The 11,902-nt window shown below is 40.8% G+C and overlaps 1 protein-coding gene across 3 annotated transcripts in view; it reads left to right on the forward strand.

The window, feature by feature from the left end:
• SMYD3 (SET and MYND domain containing 3) overlaps positions 1–2,117 on the forward strand; it is a 722,658-nt gene extending 720,541 nt beyond the window's left edge. For all 3 annotated transcript variants that reach the window (XM_060128412.1, XM_060128421.1, XM_060128431.1), the window contains one exon: positions 1,810–2,117. In XM_060128412.1, coding sequence (XP_059984395.1) covers positions 1,810–1,911 — 102 coding nt within the window. In that variant the 3' untranslated portion in view covers positions 1,912–2,117. The remainder of the gene's footprint in view (positions 1–1,809) is intronic.
• The last annotated feature ends 9,785 nt before the right edge of the window (positions 2,118–11,902 follow it).

The raw sequence follows: 11,902 nt of genomic DNA on the forward strand, positions 1-11,902 counted from the left end.
GCTCGGGACGCGCAGGCTCAGCGGCCATGGCTCACGGGCCTAGCCGCTCCGCAGCATGTGGGATCTTCCCAGACCGGGGCACGAACCCATGTCCCCTGCATCGGCAGGCGGACTCCCAACCACTGCGCCATCAGGGAAGCCCGGGAACATTTTTAAAGAGGCCAAAAAGCCAGGAACACAGGACAAAAGCACTCCTAGCCCTGAACACCCAGTAGAATGAAGGGGTGCTCCGCAGCTCTAAAGTCTCTGTGGCTTTAAAGAGGTTCATACCCAAGAATATCCACCTCCAGAGATTTATCTTAAGCAAATATTCAGCAAAGGTAAAAAAAGTCCTATGCTAGAAGAGCTACATCATAACACAAACTTGGTAGTGATCTAAATTTCTAAGAGTAGAATTGTACACAGCCAGTAAAATGGTAATTATGTTGGCTGTAAGTCACCACTGAATAATAAACAGTTGTTATTATTTGGTGAGAGCTCACTGTATCGGTCGTTCTCAACCCTGAGGGCACGTTAGAATCTCCTGAGCCCAGGCCTCACCCCCAGAGAACAGGCTTCAGTTGACCACGTGTGGGGTTTGGGTGCTGGTACCTTTGACAGCCCCCAGTTGATGCTACTGTGCGGCCAAGGCTGAGAGCGTGGTACTGAGGGGCAGGTGCTTTTCTGGGTGCCTAGCAGCCCCCAAAGTCTCTTTACCTATCTCTCGAGGCACGTTCGTATTGAAGACAATGGGTCTGGTGCCCCCCCCCACCCGTCGGGGAGCCCCCAGTTTGGGCAGTGCAGGACGGTACTGTTTATCTCTAATTTATTGCTCGGTAACAAACCATCCCCAAAACTCAGCAGAGTAAAATAACCACCCTTTTATTATGCTCACCGATGCTCTGAGTCAGGAATTCAAACGGATCGCCACAGGAATGGCTCGCCTCTTTTCCATAACGCCTCTTTTCCACAGTGTCAGCTGGGAAGACTGGACTCTGGCTACCTTCTGGCTGATGGCTGAAGTCATCTGTAGACTTCTTTATGCACATTTCTGGTGTCTAGCCTAGGATGACTTGAAAGATGGACTCAGCTAGGACTCTCAACCAGAGCATCTCCACTTGGCTTCCCCATGTGGCTTGGGCTTCCTCACAGCGCGGAAGCTCATGGTTCCAGGAGCAGACACACTAGTGAACAAGGCAAAGGTTGCATGGCCTTTCTGACCTAGCTTTGGAAGTCAGTAGCATTAATTCCATCATCACACTCTATTACTGAAGTGGTCACAAACCCATCCAGATTTCAGAAATATTTTGGAGGTAGAATTGGCAAGATTTAGTGAAGACTGAACATGGGGAGTGAAGGCAGGGACTTTCAAAATGCCAGTGTTCTAATGTCATAGGACATGAAAAGAATACAAAAATTGTATGTATACATTATATGTATCACAGTGCATATAGATGAGAATTAAATGCAGCATGCAAAAATGAAAATTATATTTTAAGGCGATAGCAGCATAGTAGTTCATCTTTACTATTAATCATTTTAGTAACGCTTCTCAAACCTCTTTACCTACACCAAACCTAAGCTCTAATAATCCCTGAAGATTGTTGTTGCACAGCAGGCCCAGCATGACTCAAGTAGTAAGTCTGCTTTCCAAGCACCACGTTACAGAATCACCCTTGTCACTTCATTGCTAGTGTGGAGAACCACCGTGCTGCTCACACTGCAGACTCTGGGCTTCTTCGGGCTCCTGGTGTCATGGGAAAAGACGAGGAGCAGGCAGGGACCTGCCTCATTTGGGGTTCTAATCCGTCTTCTTTCTCTTCCCTTTAGGCTTTTGATATTATGAGAGTGACACATGGCAGGGAGCACAGCCTGATTGAAGATTTGATTCTGCTCTTAGAAGAATGTGATGCCAACATCAGAGCACCCTAAGGGAACCCCCCCATAGAGGGAGAGACAGCTTATACCTTTACTGAATGCCTTATTGAGGTCACACACTCTATATTTTGTTTGTTGTGTGAACCTCCCCTATTGGAAGTGCTGTTCTGTATTTACTTTGGTAAATAAAGTCAGACATATGGTTTGCACACCACATGAATCTTTAGTTGTAGAGAAGCACGATTATAATAAATATAAAAAATTTGGTTGAAAATGCCATCTGCTAATTGTTTTCTTTGCTTACTCACTGGTAACGTTTAAGATCTCAGCATTAAAGATAGAAAATCCTATTAAAAGCATAACAGAATAAGTTGTAACTTTCTCCTTAGATAAACGGAGGGATAGTTGGATAAAAATCAATGTTTTCATATTTGCTTCCAAGCAAAATCTTAATGTCCATTTTGGCAAGAAGCAAGATTTTCAGATGTCTTCACTGCTTGCGGTAAACGATATGTATGTCCATGATTCACTTCCAAATACATCTGCAACACAAGAAGTTTTACTCTAAATCCTAGAAAGACGTCATGTTAGGTTTTATTAGAAAAGGACAGGAGGTCTTAATGGAAAAAAAAACTGTTTTTCATATGTCTCATGGCTCTTTGTGTAACTCATTCTGAGCATTTTATAACCCTTTGTGTATGTCATGCTTTTGGAAGGGGAATTTTCTTCTATAAATCTCTATGTCTAAGGTTCGACCCTGTGATCTACATAGCATGGGGCTCCATTATCCTGCAGGAAGCAGGGTTCTAGCATCCCAGCTCAAATCAGGTTTGCTTTCTTTTCTTTTTTCTTACTGTTATTCCCCAATTCTACGGCCTGCTTTTCCACTTTCTGCTTTAGACAAATACAGAAACCTTTTCTTTTCCTCTAGCAAATAATAACTTCTTTCATGGCTCCGTGATCCTGTGAGCAGTTTAGTCCCTCAGGCTTAGAGAAGACTCCAGGAGTATTACTGAAGCTGACAGGAGTCTCAGAGAGCTTCCTGTCACCCACACCTTACTTTACAAGCAAGAAAATGAGATACAGGGAGTGATGGCAGAATCCAGAGCAGCAACTCAGGCGCTTCCCCCACCACCCCAGAAGGAGTGGCACGTCCTCCGGCCACGTGGACGCACTGCGGCGGCAGCCATGTCAGAATGACACATGGACGTCTGGTCGAGCCAGAAGGAACCAACCTCATTTTGCAGCAGAGAAAGCTGACGCCTAGAAACTGGAATCCACGTGAACACCTGGTGGGCACTGTGATCACTGAAACGTGCCTGATCTCGCGCACGCTGATGAGTTCTGCAGCCGTTTCATCAGCGTGCTTGGCTCGGGCTACTGTCCATCAAGTATCAGGCACCTCTAAAGCACACAGTATCTCTAATAGCCACAGTAGCCCAACAAGGTAGGTGTTTTGAAGCCCATTTTATAAGTAAGGAAACTGAGGCCTGGCGTTAGATGCTCTGGGATCTCTCCTGATTTATTGTGACCTTGAGAAGTCTTTTTGAGAGACCAGTTCTACCCAATTCAACAAATACATATTGAATGGTTATTGAGTTTTTAGGAAAAAGAGATATAAAGACTGAATAAGGTGTGCCCCTCATCCTCAAAATGCACACTGTGTGATACGGTATTTATATCAGTTAGCTTTTACTGCATAATAAACTATCCCCAAATAACACTTATTTTGTTCACTATTCTGTATGTCAGCAATTTGGCTGGACAGTTGCTTCTTGTTTGGCCCAGGCTCCACATACCCCTGCCCTTACAAAGTCCCGCTGCAAGAGCATGGATGTGTGGAGAGGAAGAAGTTGTGGCCATGTATGCAGTCCACCATAGCAGCCCTTGCACTCTTTTGGCATTATGGAACATTTAGTGATTTTAATGAAATCCACAGACCTTGGTTGGCTTGGCTGGTCTCAGCTGGGCACACTCACTGTCTGCAGTTGCTGGTGGGTCTACTGGGGAAACAAGGGTGACTGGGGCCATGTAGCTCATTGGGCTAGCCCAGCCTTGTTGACATTGCAGCAGGCTTCCAGGAACAGTAAGTAGGCAAGCCCCAAAGTGCAAGCACTTTTCCAATCTGCTTGGATCACATTTACTTATCTCCCGTGGGCCAAAGCCAATCACAGTACCAGCCCAGAATCAAGGGCGGATAGACTTCTCTCAGTCAGAGGAGCCACAAAGTCTATTACAAGGACATAGATCTTGGGAGAGAAAGACGTTGTAGACATTTATGCAGTCCCCCATGGCAGCCCTTAAGCTATCTTGGTGTTACGGAACATTTAATGAATTTGATGAAACCCACAGACCTTCTTTCTAGAAAAACATATACATATGAGCAAGTTGCTTGTTCACATTTGCTTGTAGGATCAGGGATTCTTGAACTCCCTACGGCCCATCAACGGATTCCCTGGGGTCCTTCATCTAATGAAAAATAGACTTGCTGCCTTTCAAAAACACTGTGAATTGTCTTGGTTCCTAATTTTTAACTCATTAGGAAAAGAAAAAGGCCATAACAGGAGGTAGAGGTAGTAACTGACGTGCCAAATGAGCAGGGTTCACCGATAGAGCCCCATGTTTGCCAGTTTTCTGAATGAAAGTTATCAGTCAGTGATGATCCTGGATTAAGAGATTTGCCTTCACGCCTCCTAGAGAAAGCATGATAGGCTTTTAAATCCCTCTCAGCCCACCTCCAGTTTTCTGAGAAAAGCCCCTTTAAAGGAAGGGGCCCAGCCTGCACCAACTTCTAATAGAAAGCAAACATTTAAGCAATGGTAAACATTTAACAAACAACTCTACAGCTAAATAATTTTGGAGAAGGGGAAAGGAGATGGAGAATATAATTTAAAATCCATGTCACCGGTGGCTGACAATTTATTGCTGCCCCAGCCTCCATGACTGCTATTTCATTAATCCATAGTCACTGCAGCGGCAGGCTTTTTTCACATCAGTAACCTGACGCCATTAGTTGCTCCTCTGGGATGAGAACACATTTAAACTGAAAATGAACACGCTGGGCATAATTTATGGCCATGCCATGTGAATGCCAAGAGTGCAGGGGAGGAAGGCTGCCTGGGAAGCCTGTTCACTATGAGAGCTCAGGACAGGCTTCCTCTAGCCAAGCAAGAGCGCCGGGTGGGTGAAGACGGCAGCCATCCTCTGATGAAGCCAGACAGCCACAAAGCACAGAGTCCCCTCATTCAAGCTTCACGGCAGGGATGAAAGAGCAATTTCATACGTGGGAGCCCCCCGCCTCGAGTTATGCCTTGAAAATTCTTTTCTGGCCCAACCAGGAGGTGATGTTATACTCACTCAGAGTAGCCCACTGGGATTCCACAGGGACATGGTTCTGAGCATTGTCTGTGAAGCAGTACAAAATCCTACCACTGGCAGCAGCTTCAGGAAAACACCAGAGCCCTGCTTTCACCTGAGCTCTGTAAGAGATCAAGCTGACTGAGAAAGCCCAGCAATACCACCCCCAACGCGGGACACGCGACCTGTTTGAGGTTCGTAAACATCAAAATGCGATTGGTTCACAGTCACTATATTCAAAACCAGTTCAAAATAGATCAAAACTCAATTCTCTGCTCTTCATATTTAGCTCAGCTCCATCATCGTCCTTCTACCCTTCAGCATGGAAACTCAGAGCCACTGACTCTTCCCTTGTCCCTTATCAGAGGAATAAGTTCCGTCTATTCATCCTCTGAAATGCTTTTTTAAATTTCAGCCATTTTTATCCTTATCCATTTCCAGGCTCTTTGCAGGCCCCCAGCACCTCTTGCAAAGACTTCCTCGCTGACCTCCTTGCTTGCCATCCCTCTGTTCCCTGCCTCCATCTAGCTGCCAGTCATCTCCCCAAAACACCTATTCCGTCATTTCCTCATATAACTCCTCTGCTCAGAAAGTTACAGCGGCTCCCCATTGCCACCACACTCGAAGTCTAATCTTCAGATTGGCAGTGATGGTCTAAACTACCAAATCTTACACTTACTGATCCCTATGTGTCCCTGACAACCTAGCTGGACCAAGTGGCCCCCCCACTCCGAGCTCTTCTTCATCACTTCCTTCTTTTGTTCATACTGACTGAACCACCTTTCTTCTCCATCTATTTAAATTGAATTCATTCTCAAAGGTCTAGCCCAAGCCTCTTCCTTTTTCTTTTTAAAAAAACATTCAGATATGTTATAGTCTATAACCAGAATTCTTTTTTTTTAACATCTCTATTGGAGTATAATTGCTTTACAATGGTGTGTTAGTTTCTGCTTTATAACAAAGTGAATCAGTTATACTTATACATATGCTCTCCTATCTCTTCCCTCTTGCGTCTCCCTCCCTCCCACACTCCCTGTCCCACCCCTCTAGGTGGTCACAAAGCACCGAGCTGATCTCCCTGTGCCATGAGGCTGCTTCCCACTAGCTATTTTACGTTTGGTAGTGTACATATGTCCATGCCTCTGTCTCACTTTGTCCCAGCTTACCCTGCCCCCTCCCCATATCCTCAAGTCCATTCTCTAGTAGGTCTGTGTATTTATTCCCATCTTACCCCTAGGTTCTTCATGACCTTTTTTTTTTTTTCCCCTTAGATTCCATATATATGTGTTAGCATACGGTATTTGTTTTTCTCTTTCTGACTTACTTCACTCTGTATGACAGACTCTAGGTCCACCCAGTTCACTACAAATATCTCAATTTCGTTTCTTTTTATGGCTGAGTAATATTCCATTGTATATATGTGCCACATCTTCTTTGATGCTCAAGTTGTATCAGCCTTGGCTACTGGGATCGTCTTCAAGCTGGATCCTGTGTCCTGTGATGCTGTGATTTGGGAAACACTTTTTTGCTTTGGTGTGCAGCAAGATATTCCAGGCTCACCTTACACTTTTGCACTCTAGACCTGGAACGAACCATTCTCTAAGGAGCTCTGGTTTCTTTTACTGAGGAATGGTATTTAGAAGCCCTGATCCAGGCACTGTGTTTGCTTATTGCTCCTAGGGAGTCACTGCTTTCTAGGCCTCTTTAAAATTGTGAGCTCACACTGATACCACCAATTAAAATCCAGCATCCTGGGTATTCTTCCTCCTTCTCCTTCCATCTTTGTACTTCTCTCATACACACAAAATAGTTCTGAAATTATGACTATAACCATTACTAACAGCAAACCTACTAAGTGAAATTTAAGATTCTTTTCTAGTGCTTTTTGTTCTTAGGCAAAAAAAGGTTGTTTAAAAATTATTTGAATTAAATTTTCCTCTGTGATTATGTAATTTGATATCCAATTAGGTTTGTTTCTTTTTTTATTCAACTTTAGGGTTTGCCCCATTATTAACTTATGCTGGTATATAAATATCAATATAATATATATTAATATAGATTATATTTTGCTATTACAAATAATGCCATAATGGAAAACCTTGTACGTATGTTTTTTCATATTGCTAGAGGTGTACCTTCAGGATAATTTCCTAAAAGTGGAATTGCTGAGTCAAAGGGTAAATGTATATGTAATTTTATTAGGTACTGTCAAATTTACCTTGAGAGGGGTTATATAATAATGCCTGTTTCCCCTCAGCCTTGCCAACAGAGTGGATTCTTCTAAGCTGATAGGTGAGAAATGGTATCTCAATGCATTTTTCTTATTAGTGAAGTTGGATGTCTTCAAATATTTAAAGGCCTTTTGCCTATCTTTTGTGAACTATCCTTACATGTCTTTTGTCCATTTTTCTACCAGATTTTTAAAGGTTTTTTTCCTCTTGATCTTTATATATTAGGGAGATTTTCCCTTTATAATATTTAATCTCTCAGCTTGACATTTGCTTTTTGACTTTGCTTTAATTTTTTGCCCTGAGTTCCTTTGCATAGGATTTTCAAAAACCTTCCTTAAGAACTCTATTCCATGACAATCCAGCTTCCAGTTATAAAAGTAAGCACTACCAACCTTCCTCGCATAGGTTCTTGACTCTTAAAACTTCATGAGTTGAGGTGATATTTTAAAATTCATTCTTCTACTACCCATTCTATGATCTTCTTGTCTTCAGTCAGCACCTTGCCTTGTCAAGGTGCTGACCTGGTGAAATGATTCAGATTTTCATTCCTGAACTGTCCGGGTCCTTAGTGGTTTTGCCTTTGTGGGTTGCGTCAATCTTCATTAAACTAGTTATACAACTGCTAAGATGCACTTCAGAGAATCCCCTGGGGTCAGACATGGTCCTCCTTCACCCCATTGTATAGCAGCAATTTGATACTGAGATCAGTCAGTTCAACCAGATCAGTAATCTGCTCTTCCCCTGTTGACTCAGAGGCATGAAGAGCCCCAAATGAACACATGGCAGTCTCAGCTCCCATAATAATGGAGCCACTTTTGCATTCCCTGAGGAATCATTCCTCCCTTAGAAAGACATTTAAGCCAGCAGATCCAAAAGTCACAGGAGTAGGAAGCAAAAATCTGCAAATGCATTATTAACTGTAACTGTGACAGAAAATTATTTACAACCCCAAATTTGAAAGATAAATGCCAACCTAGTATATTAAAAGTAAATGCAGGGCTTCCCTGGTGGCACAGTGGTTAAGAATCCACCTGCCAATGCAGGGGACACGGGTTCGAGCCCTGGTCTGGGAGGATCCCACATGCTGCAGAGCAACTAAGCCCATGCACCACAACTACTGAGCCTGCGCTCTAGAACCTGCGAGCCACGACTACTGAGCCCGTGTGCCATGACTACTGAAGCCCGCGTGCCTAGAGCCCTGCTCTGCAATAAGAGAAGTCACCACAATGAGAAGCCCACGCACTGCAACAAAGAGTAGCCCCCGCTCGCCACAACTAAAGAAAGCCCATGCACGGCAACAAAGACCCAACGCAGCCAAAAATAAATAAATTAAATAAATAATTTTTTTAAAAAAAGTAAATGTAGAATAAGGACTGTAAGTCTCCCAAATTATATTTCCTACGAATACTTTCTTAGGAAGCTACTGAATGATTTTAATACTCTAATTTTCTTATCTTCTCTCTCTCTCTTTCCTATTTTCTATCTTTTCTATTTTTGTTTTACTTTATGCAAGATTCTCTCCATTTTAAGTCTCAAATTTTTATAGGAATTTTTTCACTTCTGCTAGCATTATTTTTTTAACTTTCAAGAGCTCTTGTTTTATTCTCCAGTGTTCTTTTAAAATAGCATCTTGTTCTTGTTTTACAGATTCAGTATCTTATCTCTCTAAGGATAAAAAGATAATGATAGTGGGGAGAAGGTTAATTTATTTTTCTCTGTATAATTTGTTTCTACCAAATTACCTTTTCTTTTTGTTTGTTTTATTCTCTATCATTCATATAATATTTCTTTCTCAAATATCTGGTGACCACTGGCTATCCATTCATAATTTAGAATAAGATTCCATAAAAACTGATTGGACACTTTATGGCTTCTGATTATGGAATGCTGAGTTTTGTGTCACAACTCTCTCAACAAGAACAATGAAAAATGCCAGGGGGAAAACACAAGAATAACGTTCAAAACACTGAAGAGATTAAGAAACACTGAGGAACCTCGAGGCTAATTTTTGGATGAAAGCCTGTTAACAGGTTAGTGAACTATTAGATATCAGAACCAAAGCTGCTTGCCCATTAAAGGCATTTGTCAGTGCCGCATACTCGGATTTCAGAGGCTGTATGGGGAAAAGGGGACAGAAGTTAAGTCTCATGAAATCCCTAAAGTGGTAAGACTTAAGAGAGATTCTGTTTATACTGAACTGGGACCCCAAAAGGCTAAATACTTATTGTAAGGGGAGATAGGCTCAGGAATGTCTTCATGTTGAAAAGAATAATAAATTTAAAATGAAAGGAAAGGGGAGGCAAAAAGAAGACTCTGTAACTCTAGTGCCTAAAGATTAGTCCTTATGTGAATTTACTATCCAAGCAGGCAAAGTCTGGGCTGACCAAAGAGCCTCAGGTTGTGAACTGACTTGGGATGATTCTCAGCTGATAATGTCCCCTAATCTCTGGCAGAAACAAATGAAAAACCTCACTGGAGAAGGGTACATTCATCCTTGGCCTCTGGGAAAGCCCTCAAGTTATTTTTCAAGGTCAGTGACTGACCAGTCAATGGTAGTCAGGAACTCAAGAACAAAGGTGACACGAGTATGTACAGGAAAACAACAAACAGCAGCAACAGGCTCACATCCCAAATACAGGAATATCACAGGCGTATTTGAAAACAATTACATTCACTACTTAAATTAAAGTGATAGATTTTTAAACTACAGAGAATAAGGAATAATAAGAAGTGAAACAGTATATCTGGAAAAGAATCATACAGATTCTAGAGATAAAAAATACAATAACTGAAATGAAAACTGCAGTGGATACCCTTGGTAGCCATTTGGTCAGAGTAGAAGAAAAAATTCGTGGACTGGCAGATAGGTCTGAAGAAATTATTCATAATGCAGCACAGTGAGAGAAAAACATGAAAAATATAGTAAATAAGTGAAAAGGTGAGGAGGAAATAGTAATCAGGTCTACCATACACTCGATCTAATGAGACCCATAAGGATAGAGGAGTAAGAATATGCAGCACATAATGGTTGAAAATTTTCCAAAACTGATAAAAGCATTAATCCACAGATTCAAAGATCCAATGAATTTCAAGCATGATAAATAACAAGAAATTCACAACAGGTACATCATTGTGAATTTAAGAAAAATGAAAAAAGAGAAAATCTTCAAAGCAACCAAAGTAAAAAGGCAGATTACCTTCAAAAAAATGCCAGTTAGAGTCACAGGTGATTTCTCATCAGCACCACTAGAAGTCAGAAGGAATGGAATGCTGTTTTCCATTGATGAAATTGATCAATGAAATTGATGAAAGAAAATAATGGTCACCCTAGAATATTAAACCCTGCAAAGGTATCTTTCAATACTAAGGTGAAATGAAGACATTTAAAACCAAAATCCAAGAGAGCTTATTAAAAGTCCCTTACTGGAAAAAAAAATCCTAAAAGATGTGCATGATGCGGAAGGAAAGTAATGACAGATGGAAGGTCAGAGTTGCAAAAAGAAATGGAAAAGTAGGAAAATGGCTACTATTTGGACAAATACAAATGAAGTTTGTATTTTTACAAAAGAGTAATAATAATGTCTACTAGGGTTACAAAATGAGACATAAACACTAGATAACAATAAAAGTATACAAGGAGGGAGTAAATAATGTTGAAATGTTCTAAGGTCCTTGTATGGTCCAAACCATACAAGGGAAAAGATTTTGATTAACTTTATACCTTGATAAATTAATTATGCATGTTTTAATTTCTAGGGTAGCCACCAACAGGACAGTCAGAGTGTATAACTTACAAACTCTTAGAAGAGAAAAGGGAATTATTTTTAAAAAGACTCAGACATCTCTTATCAAAAGAGTAGGGGAGGGGGAAGCAGGAAGGCAGAAATTTTAAAATAAGAGGGAAATTTTAAGCACAAAATAAGATATTAGATTTAAATCTAAATATATCAGTATTTACACTAAATGTAATTTAGTAAACAGAGTAAATACATAGTAAATGTTTCCACTAAAATAATATCAGATTGGATTTCAAAAGTCCAACTATATGCTCTTAAAGAGAGACATCTAAACATAGGGGTACAGAATTTTAAGGTAAAAGAAAAAGGTATGTTATGCACATACTAACCGAAAGAAATCCGGTGTGGCTATTAATAATTAATAAATATAATAGACTTTAAGGCAAAAGGTATTATTAAACACAGAGACATTAATCAAGGTAAAATATTCAATCTACCAGGAAGATACAACAATTCTAAAATTTGTAGACTCATAATAATATAGCATTAGTATATATAAAGTAGAAATGAACAGAATTATTAATGGAAATAGACATATCAACAACGATAATGGTATAACTCAAAGATCAGAGAAAAATTACAATCGAAATACAAACATATTCTAACTGAATAACAAAAACTTGTATGATCAGTCATAGTTAATCAGATATAGACAGTCAT

This window comes from Lagenorhynchus albirostris, chromosome 2 (genome assembly GCF_949774975.1).
Source record: "Lagenorhynchus albirostris chromosome 2, mLagAlb1.1, whole genome shotgun sequence".
NCBI classification, from domain to species: Eukaryota; Metazoa; Chordata; class Mammalia; order Artiodactyla; family Delphinidae; genus Lagenorhynchus; species Lagenorhynchus albirostris.